Source organism: Chrysoperla carnea, chromosome 5, assembly GCF_905475395.1.
Source record: "Chrysoperla carnea chromosome 5, inChrCarn1.1, whole genome shotgun sequence".
Classification (NCBI taxonomy): domain Eukaryota; kingdom Metazoa; phylum Arthropoda; class Insecta; order Neuroptera; family Chrysopidae; genus Chrysoperla; species Chrysoperla carnea.
The window spans coordinates 17,971,097-17,992,384 of record NC_058341.1 but is presented as its reverse complement, the minus strand read 5'-3'; the positions used below and the strand labels follow the sequence as shown (position 1 = coordinate 17,992,384).

The following is a 21,288-nucleotide window of genomic DNA, read 5'->3' as shown; positions in this document are numbered from 1 at the left end:
AAGATAACTAAAAAAGTTTAAAAATGATTATATTACTTACCATCTCCAAGATTATATTCGCCAGATATTTTATCTCTAATTTGTCGGCAGGCATCATATACAGTTGTGGTTGGATCGAATTGTAATGTTTTAATAACACCACCACCTGGACCTTCAGGAATACTGATACGTAGCGACACGGTCGCCATATCACAGGACTGTAATTAAAAGAAAAAATATATTAAAATCAATTCTTTTATTAAATGAGGTCCCTAATGAATACAATTATTTATTAAATTAAACTGAATGAATTTAAAAAGAAATTCTTCCGATTTATTGGATTTTCACAAAAGTTAATTGGGTGTCTCCAGTTTAATTAAGAGAAGTTTGAGCAAAACTCATCGAAATTAATTCGATATATGGCCTTTGAATGATCTCTATATATATCTAAAAAAAAACTAATGTTCTGAGCTTATATTCAGCAAAAATTACGTTTTTTCTGTCACAGAAATTTTGACTGACACTATTTTTACGTATAAAAATATGGAATCCTTTACTTTGGCAAATAACAGATTGAATTTACGAATTATGCTGGCTTTTGTTATCTGTGATTTCGTGAAAAATAAGTATATATCACCTGTCTTTTCGATTTTACTAATGCAAGAAGTCCAACACTTAATGAAAATTTCGTTTTGGCAGGTTTGGCTGTGGTTATATACCAATCATTTTGTGATTTTGATTTTGACGGTAAATACGTAAAATAGGAGCTACCTAAGCTACCTAAGCGAGATCTTATTAGATATGTTAAATTAAATTCGCTAGTTCGTGTATTCTATCTTCGAATAATACTTTGACGTTATTTAAAATTTTAAAACTTCAAATAAATGCAATCAGAAAACGTTCTACAGTAGTACCTTAATAATAAAAGGGAATTTTTTAGTTTTTTTATAGTAAAAAATTTACTATCGGTATTTTTAAATGCCCATAAACATATTAATCGCTTCACTAAATTCTAACCCACTCGTTCTTAAAAACATTACATATATTATTTTGATGCAAGGACACGTAAAAGCAATGTATTTTCATGTCTCATGGTTATTACTTTCAAAATCCACAGTAGATCTGAATTCCCAATGTCCACATAGAAACCCCCAACATGTAATAAAACTTAGAAAGAATGTTATGCAATAAAATAAAATTATGCAAAAATATGTTTAAAATGATGAGTTTTCATCTCACCATCACATCATAAGTTAATAAAATTTCCACGCCCGCCTCAACCTGCCTCCTAGATTACGACATAGATTCATCATCTCAGTTTAAAAAAAAAACCACTAATGAAAGAACATGTGTGACTAATAAACAATAGAAGAATGAGACCTTTTATTCCCATATATAAAACGGGAGCATATAAGGGATGACGATATTGTTTATATTATTATAATCACTGTGAATGAACACTGTTCAATGTCTTTTTATATCTCAAAAACGGTTAGTTTATTTAAACCGGCCTACTTACTACGCCGTAATAAAAGTCTATCAAGAAAGACCTTTTTTTAGTTCTTCGTTTCTTAGAACATGTAAAGTCGCGTTGGTTGTTCGGGATAGTTCTCTGACTTGAGATATCGTTGTTAAATAAAACGCGTTGTTATGTTCGGGGCAGTTTTCCGACTTGAGCTATCATTGTTAAATAAGAACGTAAATGGATACTTTCATCAAAAAAGCACTTTCTAAATCACCAGAATACATCGTTACTAACATATTTGCTCTATTTTGAACTTTTTCAGTGTTCAAATTGATCAAATTGCTTAAAAACGAAAATTTACTATAAAAATTTGTTGTACAATTCTGGACTCTTCTGAAGTTCAACCACAAGTGTGTCTATAATTACTAGATGTACTGTCACTCTGAATGTTTCCCGACCAGATAATAAGTAATATCTTCGGAAGAGTCATCTGCAGTGAGCTATCACTTCCGTATCCTCTTTGTGTCTCTTTCTTATTCTTTGACTGTTGAGAGTTCCAAGGCTTGTTGTTTTTTTTTGTTAAAATTTCCCCTTTCTGCAGAAATTATATGAATTGGACTGTCAAACATTTGAATAACTATGAAAATGTCAATATCAACGAGTGGGAATTTTTTGCATACTTATTAAATTATAAAATTAATTTTTTTTAAGTATGTGCCTACTTTGTCTTAAGGATAATCTGCTTCGGGGGTATATTAAATCGTAACCATGTCTAATGTACACTATGTGTCAAAGAAAGTCAAGTTGTTTTTTCAACCGGTTTTCCGTTTTTATATTGTATAATAATAAAATGTTGACAACAACATTGGTAACAGAGCGTATACGAACATAACCGACCAACCGACCGTTTAGAGGGATGCTGATGAAGAATAGATGGTTTATGGAAAGAGTACGTAACAAGCTCATAATGTGATGGCGACGTGAATCGAGAGTAGATGGGTTACTATGACGACCGCGTGGTGACAGCGTCTCGTCATCACGGCGTCATTGGCCATTTATAAAGAGAGTTTATCATATATTGAGGTTAAATTATCTTTTTAAGAGTATTTTATTAATTATCCATAAATTAGCTTGATTATAGATTTTCATGAAAGTTTATTAATTTTTTTTAAAGTTTCTTTCACTATAAGTCGAAAATAATTGATAGTTGTCGGGTTGCTACTCCCAGTTATAAATTCGTAAAATGGGTAAACATACAAGCCATTTTTGGCTGAGTACATAGATCGTCTGGAATAAATGGGAACGAAGTAGCTGACAAATTAGCCAAATAGGTCCATATACTCCACTAAACGGCCCAGTAGCCTTTATTGGAGTATCGAAAAGGACAATAAAACTTAAAATTAAAATGTATGGTACATGGATCCAACTGCTCTTGGACTAACATTCATTTTAAAGCTATAGGACTTCTGGAGCAGCTTTGAAGGAAAGAAGTAACAACAGATTAGATTACCGCAGTCCAAAACTTACTTTAAATCTATTAGAGAAGGCATAAATTTACTTATTGAATTAAAGAACTAAAATTGATTGAAATAATAACTATTTTTAGAAGTTTTTCGAAGAATTTTTGCTAAAGCTTTACATTTTTTATAGAATTCCCAGTACGTTTATTATTAAAATAATAATGTATAGTATAGCATATAAAGGTAACTATATAATTTTATAATATAAAAAGCATTCATCACAAACAACAAACATGCCCCCATCTCTAAAACAAAACCGATCGGTTGGCAAGTCAAGCGCATGTTTGAATAAGATCATAATGTGATCATATCATCATATGTTTTTATATCAATATTAATTTTAGATAAATATTGTTTTATTTTGTTATCCATGTTAAAATAATTTAAAGCTTTATGCTTTTTTAATACATTTTTTTGGATAGTGGAAGGGAGTATAAAGTGCAAAAAAAAGCGAATAGTTGTTAATTACATCCATGAGTGGAAAAAACAAGATTTTTTACGAATCTAAGAGTATTTTTCTTTTAACAATATTAAAAAGAATTGACCAATGCTGACGAAGGAATTCAAATTGAGCCAAAATTGTGGTTCAATGTCTGCTAGACTCGGTCCGATTCGTGGTCAAAACTTATAAATTCATGGCTAGTAAATCAAGACCTTGCACCCAGGTTTAGTAGAAGATCGATATTTGCTGATGCTCGAACCAATATCTGATTTGATTTCCTATATGAGTTACGCGCGGAAAATATTATTAGATAAGCGATATAGAGAAAAATATTTAAAATAAGAATCCAAAGCAAAGAATTTCATCTGTAAGCTTTTTTTTGTAATGAAAATGCAATGAAAAATAAAATTTTGTCTAAGAAAAATTAAGTAATTTCAATGAAAAAAAGAACAATCTTTCAAAAATATTCTCTACATATTACGACTGCAACATTAAATAAAACTGAAAATAATTTAGAATTTTACCTAATCCGTTGGGCATATTATTACATATATATATATAAATATTGTACGAACCGATTTCCCAAGATAGTTTTATGAATTTTGATTAAATTTTTATACATGTAGTATTTGAATAGAATTGAATATAATGTAATGTACTTGAAAATAATGCGCACACGTCTACAAGAAAAATGCTGATGTACTCCCAAAAAAACTTCCAAAACAAATTCCCAGCTTTAATCAATCATATTTATAGTTATAAATAAATAGAAATATTAAAAAATTGTTGAAATTTGTATAAAATTTACAGAACTTGTTTCGCTTTAAAAAATATGGGGGCCCAGATACAAAGTATAACGTTAATAAGTTTTACTTCATGAACCTACTTATAAATTTAATTTTTTGACTGGTTCTACTATAATTAAAGTAACATTGATGTCAACAAATTTTACAAAAGTTTCCAGTTAAAGAAATTTATAGAACTTAGTCAATTTAAAAATGAAAACTTTTAAGAGAAGAAAAATGTTTATTTTAATTAATGGAAAACTATTTCATAAATTTAAAACAAACATTTTTTTTTTTGTTACTGTTTTACAAAACTTTTAAAAGCTCATCGTTTTTTATGTTTAATGTTCAACTTTAAAGTTTATAAGACGTCATTGTGCTATAAAAGATTTTGTTATATTTAGTAAAGATTGATTTTCTCGATTGGTTAGTTTAAAAAAAAATTAATAAAGTAAAATAAATATAAATTTTGGATTTAAGACTTAATTTTTTTATTATGAAACAAAATTTTTACCACTTAATCAAGTTCCACTGTATATGAAGGCCGTTCAGAAATTTTACGCTCAATAACTTTAGACTAACCTATTTCTTCTCTAAAATGCATAGTTTTCGAGTAAATTACCAAAAATTGTTGAATAACATGGAAAATCGTAGAATTTTCCGAAATAAGCCTTTTTTCCAACACAAAGTTTTCAATCAAGTAAAGACATATCTTATATCTTCTATTCTTGTCAAAAAGCGCTGTTTGATAAAGATAAAATATATTTAACTTTCTTAGGCTGAATAGTTTTTTTGACAACTGTCCGAAACAAAAGCAAATTGATGAAAAGGTCTATAATTTTTATTCTACAGGTAAAAAGCTTCAACTAGGCATAGGTGGCATTTCTGCCTCCAAAACTTCAGCAATTCATATACATGGAACAGGATAATTTCTTCTTATTTGATGGGAGTAAAAAGGTACAAACAATATCATGATAACAAGCTAATAATAAGTGTGGTTTGGTAATATATCAGCCAACACAATTATTCTTTCTAACTATAAGGGGTAACAATAACAACAAACATAAATTTATTTCATTACATAATTATGTTATTCTTTGGTTAAAAATATATCAAAGGAAAATATATAACATAATTTCCATCAGTGATGTATAAGGTATAAGGTAGTTTATGTTAGTTAGTTGAATGAGTGAGTGCTTTCAAGCTTCAAGCTGCTGTGTGCTCTCTGCTAACTGACTGACTGCTCTATATATGTGTAGGTTTGATTGAAAACATCACGTATCCTCTACCCTCTGTTCCTCATCTAGTTCTGTTGCTACTGCTATCCAACATAAAACCCTTATTCACATCCCTTTCCCGTAACACTTCATAAAATGTTATAATATATAAGCGACTGTGTGTTTTATATCAAGAATTGATCATCATCTCAGCTATTTAAGTTCGTAAAATATACTTTTTCTTTTAATTGAAAATGCAAAAGATACCCAAGTGTCTCGTCACTCAAATAAGTGGGCGGACAGACGGAAATGAACTAATTAGGTAATTTTATGAACACCTATACCAAAATTTTTATCGTATCATCAATATTTCTAAGCATTACAAACTTGAGACTAAAATAAGTATACCTTGATATATATTTTATGTATACCTGTAGCTGTGCCGTTCATATTTAAACGAGCTTAATCTAGTTTATAATAAAATAAAAGCTTTCTACCGTATCCATTGAATAAAACTTTTAGCGTTTAAAATCAGCCATATACTTTATACCAAGATTATACCCGTTGATATATTTCAAAGAATTGTAAAATAATTTTTGCTTATAAAGTACATATTTTTATTTTGAATTCAATATATTACATGTATCATAAAATGCACGGATATAAAATACCCTTCTGTTCTGTTAGAATAATCAAATAAGAAGTAACTAAAAGTCAGTAAACGACAAAACTCAACAAGCCACACATATTCGAACAGAGTAACAGTGTAAGTAGCAACACTCATCCCATCAATACCACCATACACAATTTAAACACTCTTTTGAACCTACTGAAAATAAGTACTACTTAGGTACTACTATTTTCTATATATATCTTCGATGAATTCTAGGTATATTTTATCTAGTATCTATGTTATTTAAAAAGGAAACTTTTTCAAGTGCTACATTTCTAACTATAGTTCGAATATGAGGTTTTAGTAAAGTGTATGTCTATTATATGTTGATTCAGATTATTCAAGTTACTTGTGCTATTTAAAATAGTGAGGAGTTGGTGAAAACAAAACTATAAGAGAGATGATTTCGAATACTCCGAATTATCACACAGATTCTAGTGATAAATCTATATATACGGTGTACTACCGTGATTACTTTTTCGGATATTAAAACAAGATACATATTAAAGGAGTATATAAGAGCAGAATAGAATTAAAATCTCTATAACCTGTGGGACATTTTAATCCATCCACCCAAATATCTCGTGACTTTGATCTAATCTCTCATGACTTTGATCAATAATTATCGATAAACAGTCCCAAGCTTAGAAATATTGATGATACGAAAAAAATATTGCTGTATGTCTGACCGTCCGACATCACGGTAACTCAAAAACGAATATATCAAGCTGAAATTTTCATAGCGTGCTCTAGATGTAAAATTTGAGTTTGAGTTCGTAAATAAGCAACATAAATGATTTGAGTCTCGGGTCCGAAAAGATCCATCTTGTAAACCGTAAGAGATAGAACAAAAGTTTAAAAGTAAAAATATTTCCTATAAAAAAAATAAACAACTTTTGTTGAAAACATTATTTCGCAAATATCATTGTTTTTCCTTTAATATTATATACATATTAATGTAAAGTTTCATTAAAATCCATTTAGTAGTTTTCGATATCGTTTAGTGAAGAGGGAAGGTATCTGCTAACGCGTGATATTCTATGGTCTATAACCTTCCTCGATTTTTTAATTCGATCCAGAAGTGCCTGAGATTAGCGCGTTCAATCTACCGAATAAACTCTTCAGTTTTATACAGTAAAACCTGGTCAAGTGAGAAATCAAGAAATTTTTCTCAATTATAGAGGTATTCCACTTACCCAGTGATTATTCTACAAAGAGTAGATTTTGGTACATTAAATTCGACACAGACTTCATCGTATCATCTTCCCACTTTCATAAACGGATATTAACTTAATTCACGTACTGAAAAACGATTTGAGTCTTCGTTCCGGCATTTTTCAAAAAACATCCATATGATAGAAAAGCAAAACTAAAACTGAAGGTCATTGAGGCTCAAAATTAGTTAAGTGCGGAATTTGCAAGTAGAATAAGAATAAGTAAGTAAACAAACAAAACGATGTTATCTCAGTTCTCAGTTACAGAGATTAATGCATATAAAATGCACTCTCTTTCTCAGTTATAGAGGTAACTATGATGATAAAATCGAAAGAACGAATCCTAGATATAGACTCTATAGAGGTTTGCTTCGTCCCATTAACAGAGGTATTGGTTGGGACCGCAGCATTGGTTCCAGTTATGGAGGTTTCTAACTTATCCAGGTCCCACTAAGGACTATATAGGAGTGCTAACAATAAAATTATCAAAATGGTCCTTGGATGAAAAATGGTTGTGAACCATTGGCTTATAGTGAAACTTCTATATTTTAATTTTTCCATAAAATATAACTTCTTACACAAAAGCTCTGTTTCGTAAGATTCGTAAGCTGATTTAATCATTGTAAAATACTTGATAAAAGTACTTCAGCAATATTTAAAATATAGAATCAATACCTTCTGTTCTATGTTCTACAAACATCTAAAACACAAACTTTCATAAGATGAATATATCGATCAATATCAATGTGTACACACACACACACACACACACAGCAAACACATACACACATATAAATGTTTGTACATTTAGGGGTTGATGAATTCACTTTACAAGGGTTGTATATACTTCAGTATCAGTATATAAAAGTGTAGGACTGTAGGTTGTGTGAAGCACGTGTTAAATCATGCACCCATCAACATTCACAATATCCATTCATATATGGTATGGTTTTGCTTGTATTATTTAATATATTGAATGCGGCCAAAAAGTTATATCAAAATAATTAGATACCATACAAAAAATGTTTTGTGCCACCAAAAATACGGAAAATAACATATGTAATTAAATACAATTATCGGTACAGAATTCGGTCCAAATATAAATAAGTTAATTAATAATAACACGCTTATTAGTACAGTCAAAGATGTAACAGATTAAGGAAAATGAAATAAATCGTTCACTTTTTGATAAAATCTGGTGGAACATGTTTCTTAGGTGTCAAATGTCATTCGTAAACTATGAGTTAGTTGCGCAAAAGTTGACTTATAAAATTAATAAATAGGCAACTTGTATTACGTACATGTTATACATGTATAAGCTTGTGTTTTTCATGGCTGAGCCTGTATCAAATAACCGAAATCTCTTATACATGTGTAACATATACGTAACACAAGTTGCCTGTTAATTATTTTTTTTAATTAACTTTATATGGGGTTGATTAAGACTTAGCCCAACTTCATATAAAAAAAAACCGAAGCTTTTATCTAAAATTGATAACAAGCCTTTATCTAAAATTGATTAACAACTACTGAAAATTTTTATTTAACTCTAAAGTGGATTTACGGATATTCTACCTAACGACTTTATATTTACGATCAGAGTGATAGTAGTTCACTGTACTTTTTTCAACTTTGATGATGAATTATCATTTGACAAAACTTGACGAAATTAGAAGTAAGAACAAAAATTTTCGATATCTAGTATAATTTCCACAATATCGAAGTTTAAAAATTTTGTTTTCATTTTCAACCTTGTTTATTTCGAAAACTAAGTAACGTATCTAAAAATATTATTTTTATTATTTTTACTTTTCATTTAATTTCGTCAAGTTTCAACACGAATAATCCTCGAAATTGGAAATATAAAAAGAAAAAAAAAATCAACCCTTAATCTAACCTGTTCGTATATCCCTTATAGGCTCGGTGACATTGGTTTATTTATTTTATCCATGTCATAGGTATTTGTTATATCATTATTACTTTTGATACGTTCAAGAAATGGCAACGAAATGAAATTTAGTCATTGTAATTTTCCAGAAAAAAGGTTTTCTTTTCTTGCTTAGAAAATAACGAAGTTGAGCTTGTTAAAATATATTTAGGATTTTAAATTTGAAAATTTTGTCAGTAAAAGACTTTAGTACATTTCTTGAGGTTGTAATTTTAGACTGCAATTTTCATTGCTTAACAATATGAAAGCCCAAATTATTATCGATCAAGATATCGATATCGATAAATTGATAAAAATATCGATCAAGAATCTGAGAGAATAGTTTTTATCATGTATCCTACCGTTTACCGAAAATACTCTGAGCCCAAAACCTCAAAGCTCTCTAAAATATCCAGATTTTCAAGATTTGCCAGGTAAATTTCGGAATTTTTAGACATATATCTATTTATTTGCAGCATTATTTAAATTGTAAAATCGATCTTGATGTTTTCTAGTCGTCTAAAAAGATTATTATCGCTTAGACTTTTAACATAGTTTGAATCGATTCTGTCTAAGAAAGGATTCATGATTCATGAGATTACAATTGTCTAGGGACACCAAATTATTACATTATGATAATGTTACCTTAGTTATGAGATTTCAGATTTCACAGAAGATAATCTCGTTGACTGTTTCGTCAAAGAATTTTAAACATAAACACCAGATGACTAGATTGAGAAGTTCAATCCCTACTTCCTTACATATAAATGCAAAAGTAACTCTGCCCGTCAGTTACGCAATTACGCTTAAACTACTTTAACCGATTTAAATAGTTTGGTATACATGGATACTCTAGAGTCTGAGAAAGGATATGCTTTTTAATGCTAAAAAAGGGCTGTAAAGGGGTTGAAAGGGATGTGCTTCAAAAACTTAAAATGTTCTGCATCGATTAAGCTCAAATTTTGAAGCGATGCAGAACCATCTTCAAAGATTTTTGAATATATTTTTAACCTTTTTTTAGGGGTAGAAAAGTGGGGATGAACAATGGAATATTTTGAAATATACCCAAGTGGGGTATCAGATAAAAGAGCAAAACGAGTACATTACAAAACTGTAACCCCGAAGCAAGGGAATGGAAGAGGAGGTGAAAATGGGGATGAACAATCGAATATTTTCAAATAGATACCCATCAAATGTCTGATATCAAATAAAAGGGCCATGATGTGTACATTAAACAATTGAAAGTTACATGGAAGTCAGTTCAGCCGTCTAGATACTTCCCATCTATTTCTATGGAACCAAAATGTCCCACAGCAAAGCGTGGCACGGTACAGCTATCCTTACAAGAAGTGAATGTTATGTATTGTGTTTAAAATTAAATTAATAAAAGTTGCCCAGCGAAACAGCAAGGATTTAGAGAAGTTAGAATTAAATCCAAATTTGAAATTAAATGTTCCACATAAAAAAAATTAGGAACTCTTAAAAAAGGACAATATATCTTACTGAAAAAGCAATGTATTGCATTTATTGCCTTGTGTATTGAAAACTGTTAACCCTATGCAACGAGAACCAAAATAAAACCAGATGGTTAATCCAAATTTCTTTTAGAAAATTGTTTAGGCCAAGTCTTGAATATACAAATATAGCCCACAAAGGCTAACTCCTTCAAGTATATTTAAGAAGACTTAAAAAGGGAGGTGGAGCCGAAATAGTTGAATTTTGAAAATTTATACAAATATACAAATAACTAGAAACTAAATCATGCTTAACTATTTTAAAACCAATAATCTACAAAAGTAAAATTCGTTTACCTTAGACCTTGGCCGTTGTACATTACGTTTTTTACGACGTCGACCTAACGTTTGCGGACCAAAAATATAATTTAAAAATGTAACACAACAACTTGATTGCAATAAAATATGATCAGCTTCCATAGAATTGTTCGAAACAAATCCAGTATCCCGAAAACAATTGAACACTACCAATTGTATATTACCCCGTTCGATCCGATCCCGTGTATGATGGTGCGTACGAGACGATTACATTATGATGATGTCATAAGGTGTAAAGACAATTCGTAACTGATATCAACTATCAACTACTACTACCCCAAGTGAGCATTGCTGACACAATTTTAAATTGGTTATCAGTGTGTGAACAATTTTTTGCGCATGCGTATAACATTAACTAAACATACATATATATTTATTACTATCTTATGTGAAAACTTTAAACGTTTTATCAAATTAAAAGTTTTTAATCAAAAAAACAAAAAAAAATTCACATCGCGTTGTAAAGTTAAATTAAAAAAAAGAAAAGAAAATTACTTACAGTTTTCTTGGAGATAACCACCGCTGTTCAACGTCAATGTACATACTCATAAATCACCCCCGTGAATTTTTTTTTTTTTTAATAAACAGAAAGAAAAACGATTTTCAACTTTAGAGATTGACCGAAAAAGACTTTGAGAACATGAAATAAACCACGAACTTCTCATGTGAACAGACAATCAGAGAGTGTGCTGAGTCCAGTTCAGTCGCTAACCCTAGAATGAACCTTTGAACGACGGCACATATCACGTACCAAGCGGGGGTGGGTATTTTTCTCGTATTCTCTACCCTATAAAAATAAATTTGCAACCCCTAAAACTAAAAGTATGCGATAAACGCTCTTATTTGTTAAATAAATGTATATTATATTTACACTAAACAATTTCGTAACAATATCGTAATATTTATAAACTTTAATACGCATGCGCATATATATAATATATATATATATACAATTGTTACTAATAGTTCGCATAGAGATAATTTGTAAGGGGGGTTGGATTTAATAATATACGTTGAACGAATCAGATTTGTCGATTTGTATGGCGCCAAAGTGTCGCGGTGAATTCGAATTGTTATCCCATTTTTATTATGACAATCAATTCTTGGTTGGTTGAATTGGGATTCGTTGGATAGATTTTTCGTCGGGAAATTTTCACATGCCAACCATTTGGATGTTAGAATTGATTCAATTACTTTTTATTTTTGGGTGGTTTTTCATTTTCGGGGTATATTTGGTGGTGGATTTTCAAGGGTTGTTTACATGATTTTACTATGATTTATGAATGTCGCATTATCGTAAAAAAATTTTCTGCTTATGCTGAATTGTTGGAATGTTTTTATCTCACTCACTCTTTGAGAAATTGTCTCGTTTATCTCATTTGTGAGTTCAATTTTTATAGTTATTGCCATTTTTTTTTTTAATTTTTACGTAAATGGTAACAATTAAATGAACACAATTGTACTAATTCTATTCCATTAGACTGAAAGAAATTTAGCTAATTTTTCATTATATAATTATTGTAGTTTTTCGAAATTAGTGGAGAAGTTAAATCAATTTTTTTTTATTGGCAATACACCAATTTAATTTTCGTTAATACATTAGATTACCTCTTTTCAGAAAAAATTTTAACATTTGAAAATGAAAATTTAGCGTAAATTTTCTATAACTGTTAGATCCGAGAAAACTTGGGGATGTTGACTTAATTTCACTTCAGATGAAGAATTTTCATTTCACGAATAGAAAAGTGAAGTTCTTCTATTTTAAGAAATACGCAAAATATATAGAAATATAGAAATGCGTAAAGCACAAAGTTTTGAATTGTTCAAAATAATAAATATTTTTGTATTTTTTATTAGTTTTAAGCAAAAAGTTAGTTTTCGAAAAAAAAAATTTTTGAAAAATTAAAAATACAATATTCAATTTTTTAATTTCTCAAGAATTTTGTGTCTGTTAGCTGACGCAGCTCCTGCGCTATGCATTATTGTTTATTATAACAATTATCAATAAAGGAAACTTAATGAAATTTGTTGAGTTTTTTCCGCCTTTCAATTGCTTTTATTGGATTTCATTTTAGGGCATGGGTATTTCAAAAGCTAAATTACAGAGATCGAAAAATGTAACCTTATTTATGTAATTTTGGTGAGTTTTAACAGAAATTACAGTATCAAAATTGGAAAACCGTAATCTCAAATATTCTTTCCAATCTATTTTCTTGGGAAAGTTTTAGCTATTTACGTTTATTATCAAGTTATTCCTTTGAAAATTAGATTTTGGTCAGTTTATTGACAAATATCTTAATAGATATCTAAATTTTAATAATTATAAAAACCTTTTCCTCCTTTTTAATTTTGAGGCTTCGATACATCGAAAATTAAAATTACAAAGATCTCACAATTTTATTCGAACTATGTAGTTTAATTTCCATGAGTTTTAACAGAAATTATCATCAAAATTGGAAGATGTAATCATAAATAATATTCTTATAAACCAAATTTTTGGGAAGTACTAGCCATTTACAAGCGGGTCATTCTCATTAAAAATCGATTCTGAATTCGAATCTAATTCTGGACAAAAACCTAAACAAATTAAAATCCTTATCCTTAAATTATTATTAACTTAAGTAATTAATAAAATTGAAACAATTATTGTTAAGCTCTAGAAATCTATATTGTACGTTACCCAATAGAAATGGAAAAACTCGGAAATAGACACTCACCTGAAAATAAAAAGAAAAATAATTAGATATAAAATTAAAAAAAAACTTTAAAACTATTGTGTTGATTAAAAATAACTTTTTAGTTTAATTTTGAAACCTACTGAACTTGAAAACTTGACTGTTGATGTTCTTATAACAAGTAAATATTTCTTGATTAACGATCTCAATATTTAATTCAAGAAAAGTATTTATAGTTATAGTCAAGTATTTGACTGCTTAAAAATTAATGAATAGCAACTAAATATTTTCTTGAGTCTTAAAGAACGTTTTTCTAAATTCGGAGATAGTGACTTTCGAATATCTCAAAAACATTTATTTAAGAACGTACGCGTAGAGTATATTAAAGTAAGAGTTAAAATTATTTATCAAATTTTCAACTCATTATGAATTTAGATGAAAAGTAAGAATACAATTTTTCGATACTAGTTCGAAATAAAGAAAACTGAATAATTAAACCAAAAGTTTTAATCTTCGATACTTCGAAAATTAAGTCAGATATCGAGAAATTTTAGATTTATTTTTCGTCTAATTTTGTCAAGTTGTCTCATAATTCATAATCAAAATAGAAAATATTTTGTTTGAAATTACTTCGACATGGTTTTTTATTTCTTTATTAAGATCTTGACTTTTAATTACATTGTTTTAATTTTTTATGGTATTTTCACATTTTGTTAAAAAATGTGAAAAAAAAATCATCGACATTCCTTATTTTAGAAAAACATCATATATAATGCATTCTCAATCCCACACGATTAATTTGAATATTAATCACAAATTCTCAATCAATATACGCAACCATCCACTAACCAATTCCTGGTAATCGAATTTTAATTTGTAAACAATAAACAACTCAATATTCACTTCTGTAACAAACTTAACAACATTAATGTGCATTATTCTTATCAATCCCCCTTTCGATTCAAAATATACAATAAAACATCATCATGAATGTTCCCCCCACCACTATCAGCAAGCACTGCTCATCACAAACCACCCTTATGTAACCCACCTACCACACATCTATTTCATCTCAATAAATGTCGGTGAAGATTTATGAATTTATATCACAAATGTATTGGAAAACTTTTTGATCAGATCATATAATATTATTGTAGGAAAATCAGTCAGTCATTTTGGGTGTTGTGTGACAAATCGCTGATGTGTATCAATAAATAAATTTGTTTTGGTAGTTTCCAAAACTGTTTTTGTTTGACGATGAACAATTGACATGGCTAGTACTAGTTACTATCATCATATACAAAGTTATTACAATGGAAATAATAGTCTAGTCAACCAGTTCAAATTGGTGAAATATAGAAATAATGGTCTTAAAAATACGTGTGATTTTCAGCACATAAAAAATTGCAAAAGTTATAAACAATTAAGGTGTTTGTTTCCCCATAGTATTGTAAAAAAGTTTTGGTTTATTGCACAGTACATACATATAAATCAAATACATCTTTTGTAGTCAAGTAATGAGTTATTTTTAGCTTTACAATACCACGCAAAAATATATTATATATTGTGTGCAAGTGATGCTTATAAATTTGATAATATAGATATCTCTCTTCAATCATCAATACTCTAACTATAGTCGTCTCTGTTCATCAAATGATGGATCTTCGATGAACTCATAATTAAATTTAAATTTTGTTGTTATATCATCGACAACCTTATATTTTTATGGTATTATTATAAACAATAAGATTGTCTTAATATTTTAGATAGTTTTTTATCACATTCTCTAGATTTTATGATATAGAAATATCCAATTGAAAAGGAGTAACCTATATGATTCATCATTTTCTCAGAACGATAAAATAATAAAAAAAAACCCGATGATCTAAGAATTTTTTGTGATTTTTGGAAACTAAGTTAATCAAAAAAATGTATTTATAAAGTTTTATTGAAATCACTAGCATTATTCAATCCTTACACATCTTCTTAATTATTAATATTTTATGAAATATTGGCAAAAAAACGAAATAACTTTTTTAACATTTGAATTTTTCTAGACATCATGTCGAATCCAACGAGGTATCACACGTATTTTTGAGATCAGTATTTCTACATTTCAGTAATTATTTGTTGACTGGACTATACTAGTTAATACTATTACATAGAAAGTTATTACAATGGAAATATTACAATATTTACAATGTAAGATTTTTCGTTTTCGAATCAATGCTGCTTACTCATTCGAGGAGATTTTATCAATCTTATAAATAGAATCGTTCCTTTATTATACTGCCAACATTAACTTAATGTCAAGTTTCAAAAGAAATAATCAAAATTTCATCCACATCTTTTGTATTTATAGCTTTCACTTTGTCTAAAAACTCGAAAAAATCACTTTAAATGAAAAACTACGAATTTTCTATTTCTTGCTAATTGTGATTATGCCATCACTCCTAATATTTATATTATGGAATACATTATGAAAATCTTAAAATAATCTTCACTTAATAAGTGAAGGTTAAATTTTTTCTAGTCGTAATAAGGTACGTATATTTTATCCCCCCTATAGAGATATAATTATTGTCTGCACCACGTGTAGCAATTTTCGAAATGATTGATTCACTAATTGCATGTAATTATCTGAAAATTTATTATGTCTGGTAAAATATTATTCATATAATTTTAGATTATTAAACAATTCTTTGAATTGATTCCGAATTATTAATTACTATATTTAAATAAATTTTTTTAATCTCTTTCCTCCCGTATTTACGTTTCCAAAACAGATCCGTTATATTTTATATTAAAATAAATTATAACTAAGTTGCATTAATGTGTTCCTTTGCCGATTTTGGGTGTGATGTAGACTCTATTTCATTAAAAACGCACGACTTAAACTCATCTGTTATTAATATAACATTACATGTGATAAGTACATTATAATGTTGGTGCGATTTAATGGTGCGATTTTAATGAAATCGAGTATATACAATTAACGAGATAAACCTCCATTAATTGTCGTTTTAGGTTTCAAAATTTAGTAGCAAAAATCTCCTAAAATACAGCAGGTAAAAAAATCTGGTTCAAATAAAAGTTTTACTGACATCTAATTTGGCTGAATACTATCAGATAACTTAATTGAAAGAAAATACATCACAAATTGACCATTGTTATTAACACGTGGTGTTCTGATATTTCTTAGAGGCTTTCTCCCTTTAACATAAGCTACAAGACATTTCATTTTTAATAGAAGATTCGGTTTCGACAAGTTTCGGCAAAAAAATTTAGATCCGGTATCAATTTCGGCAAAAAATCTTGGTTCTCACCAAAACTCTGCGTTCGCGAATTGAGCTTTTGGTTAATTTTCGACCGCAACTGATAAAGATACAGAAGATTCAATTTCGGTAGATAGTGATTTTTTCGCCTTCTTTAGCTTGTAGAATATCGTTGTAGAATGCATCCTTTTTTGCGAGGTGGTAGCTTTTTTCTAAATGATAAAATCATTTATTATTTTAATTTACGTAAGAAATAGGTACTCTTCTCTAAAATTCTCCACAAATTTGGTATGCAAATTTAACACACAAAAAAAAAACCTTCAACTAAAATATTTCCGTAATGAAAATAATATCAATGTTATCGTAACAAATGTGTGAAAATTATATATGAAAATAATCCTTATATAATACTTTCCTACAAGAGTATAGTAACTCAAATATAATTGATGAAGTTGTTGGAAAATTGTTTTCCAACACAAGATCAAATATTGTTACATCACTACTGTGAATGTCGAATTGTTGTAGAAGAATGAGTGGGTGGGGGGGGTAATAGAAGGGGGTGTTATGTAGAAAATTCTAGTTGGTAAGTTAACTTCACTAAATACGTGGTATGAGTTGAAATGAGTAGTAGAGATATACAACATAGATTGGACGTATAACCTCACTTACGGGAAAGAAATACCACTATACGGACAAAATAAGGTGTGTCGACGGACGGATCCTTTAACAGAGACCGCCAGACTGGCGTCTAGTGATCGTCTTTTACAACATCCTTCATCTCTACATTTATTTTATATTATGTTAGTAGTCGGAACTATGTGTATAAAGCTCCAACTAACTGTACAATGTGTACGTATAGCTCTATTAGTTCGCTTTCAAACATCACACATATCATCATTAGAATTTTCACATATTCTTCTTCATCTTCGTCTCTTCATAGCACTTAAAGAGAGCTAGGCTCGAATGTAAAATTATCTTCAGCCTAGATATAGCACTAAATATAGCGGAGAGACTATTGACGTTGTAAATAAAACTGTATGCACAGTTTATTATTTGTGATACCTTTTTTTAATTAATTCATAGATGAAATTTATTAGAATTTTCAATATTTCGAATAACGTAGAATTTTTGTCGAATATTTTAGCCATGGACTGGAAAAGATTCCTTGAACTCTTTCATTAGAAACGCTCGGTGAAATATCGACTCAAAATTTAGTCGTTTTAAGTCGTGGTCTTGCTAGGTTGCTAGGAGGAATAATTAAAAAGCCCGTTAGAGCGTATAAAATCTGTTTTCTGGATATAAAAATTTATTTTGCTCCAGAGTCGTTAAATAATGAATTATTCTTATCCTTTCTTTCAAGTCTTCTCAATAAAATGAGTGGTTAAACAAGTCGTTAGCTCTATTAGAAAAAACGATTTGAACGTGACAGAGACAAGTGACGCGCCATTATCTTTACTTTGAAATAACTTTTGACCTAATAAAGATTTAAAAAAAAAATCGTAATACATTTGGTTAGAGTCTAAATGGCCGAGCGGTCCAAGGCGTTTGTCTTTGACTGTTTGTCGATTTAGGCTCAAAAGATGGACAACTTTTTTTCTTTTAAATTGAACTAACTATATTTTTAGCATATTCCGATTCTCTACCGCAAAAGAAAGTGTTGCATTTTTTTTCCTTGACTTTAATTTTCGTTTAATGGTTTAAAGGTTTTTAAAGGTTAAAAATCGGAATAATATAGTAAATAGATTTGATGGACAAAAATTACTAGACTAATTCTTGTTTTTGAATAAAAAAAATAAAAATTTGCACAAAAACTTACTATTTTGAGAATTTGTTGGTTGAATATTTTTTTGGTGGAAACTCTTTAACCTTAAAATACCTGAAATCAGCTATTTTCCAAAAATATCTGATTGAGGCCTAGAAAAACAAAATTTCAGGCCAAAGTCAGGCTGCTACATAAAGTAGGTAGTTCCACTTAAAAAAATAAAAGTTGATCGTTTCCCCGAAATTAAGAAGACCCGAATTTTACCTTTCTTGCCATTCCAATCTATTCTGGAAAAAAATTTGTTGGAAACTTTTTAAAAAATCACCCAGCTGTACATTAGTACAATCTTAATGGGAAACTGTAGAAATGTGTTTCCAAATTAAATTGAAATAGATAGTTCTGTGCATAAATTTAGATAAATATAATAATATTGATAAATTTTTTCAGTATAAAAAGATTTGATAAAGTCTCCCACTACATAAAGATATTATTTATTAGTCGTTCCCCTTTTCTAATACATATTTACAAGAAAATAATATTTTACAAAAATGAATTGATATTACAAAAACAATTCAATAAAGTGCTCAAGTGTCTTTTTTACTTACTTACATATGAACGATAGCTGTGCCTAAAGCTTCGTTCGCGTCGACAATCAAATCATTTTTATGCCCAACATATTTTTGTCTTTTTTTTTAAATACTAATGCAGTAGCATACGAAATAAGAATCAATAGACACTATTCGAAGCTCTCAATTTTCGATCTTCTATTTTGTATAGCTTTGCAGGAAGTAGAAACTAGAGTTTTGCCTTATTTTGCGCCATTAGGGGAAAACTATGACGTTTACGAAAAATGTTCCAAACAAATGTTGTTTATTTTATAGTAAGAAACATTTTTTTGTATTTACTAAACTTTTATTCTAGCTTAGAATAAGCAGAGTCTTATGGACCCATGATCTAGTTAACCTATACGGTTCGTTTATGAACTTAAAGTCACTTTCTACGATCTGAATATGCTATAAAAATTTCAGCTCGATATCTTTTTTCTTTTTTGAGTTATTGTAATGATAGACAGATGGGCAAACGGAAATGTACTAATTCGATGATTTTAAGAACAGTTAAACCAAAATTTTGTTTGTAGCATCAATGTTTCTAAGCGTTACAACTTGAGACCTGTATGAGTGTATGTCTGCCTGACTGTCATAATTTAATGAAGAGTGTTCTTAGCTATGTTTCAAGTGCGAGTTTGGGGTTCCGTAACCGACACAACTAAAAAATATCCGATTATCTTCAAAATCGGTTCAGCTTGGAAAAGGCTATCGGTTCAGCTAAAGAAATAAGGTAATTTATTTAAGAGTGTTTTTAGATATGGTTCAATTGCAAGCTTAGGTCTTCTTTACTCGAAATTTTTAAGTTTCAGTTCCTAACTGTTTTTATACACAATCGTTTGTTTTTTTACGTCATGAGCCACTCTTAGAGAGCCACATATACATACATGCCATACATACATATCTGATATTCCCATATAATATATACTATTTAATTTGCGCCCTCACGGGTAAACAGTGATGCTTACGAAAAAATGTTTCAAACAAAAGTTGTTTTTTTTTTATAAGGAACATTTTTTTACAATTAAACTTTTGTTCTATCTCTAACGATTTACAAGATGGGTCCTACGGACCTAAAACCTTTACTTTTATGTTGATTATTTACGAACTAAACTTTACAAGTTATCGTGTTGTCGGACGGGCGTAAATTCAAACGGACAACCAGAAATGAATTTTATGAACACCTATACCAAAATTTTGTTCGAAGCATCAATATTTTTACATTTACAAACTTGGGACTAAACTTAGTATACCTTGATATATTTAATTATAACATGGTATTATAAAAATTTTAAAATAAGATTTGTATCAAAGACATTGAATTGATTTACTTATATAAAAAATATTCCGCATAAAATATGTCTTCAGTGAATAATAAATAATTAAAAATTAAATTATTAGCATTCCAATGAGTTTAATTGAGCAATACATACACTCAAACAGATTACCAGACAGACATGTGAGTAGTATTAAATGAGTGACTTGAGATCATCATCACAACATAATCAACGGTAGTTTTTATTCACCATAGAATCAAGTTACCATATGTGATATATGATATGTGACATTATATATATAGGCACTTGTTCACTTATTATGGTATGTAAAACATAGCAGGAATTGGTTAATAATTTATCGTTTCTTACACGTTAACAAACATTCTAGTGTTTAGATTTATTTGTTCCGGTGAATACACTGACTGACTGATCAATTGAATTGAAGATATTAAAAAACTATAAAGAATAAAGTAATATTGATATCGAAGACAAGTTTGCGTTGAAGGGTTCAATTGGTTTCAATGTAAATCACATTAAACAGAGATGGCCAAGACGTACGTCGTACAGAGGAAAATATCACCGATTTAGGTGGATAAAATTCTGAAACTTGTCCATATTTAACATTTAGAATCCCAAATTA

At 29.2% G+C, this 21,288-nt stretch overlaps 1 protein-coding gene across 4 annotated transcripts in view; it reads right to left on the bottom strand.

The window, feature by feature from the left end:
* LOC123299953 (talin-1) overlaps positions 1–11,577 on the bottom strand; it is a 31,863-nt gene extending 20,286 nt beyond the window's left edge. For 3 of the 4 annotated variants that reach the window (XM_044882381.1, XM_044882379.1, XR_006535362.1), the window contains exons 1-2: positions 11,554–11,577; positions 41–197 (exon numbers count right to left, since the gene is read on the bottom strand). In XM_044882381.1, coding sequence (XP_044738316.1) covers positions 41–188 — 148 coding nt within the window. In that variant the 5' untranslated portion in view covers positions 189–197; positions 11,554–11,577. Of the gene's footprint in view, positions 1–40; positions 198–11,033; positions 11,044–11,553 lie in introns of those variants that run through there. The other variant, XM_044882380.1, reaches the window with a different exon arrangement.
* Between the last annotated feature and the right edge of the window lie 9,711 nt (positions 11,578–21,288).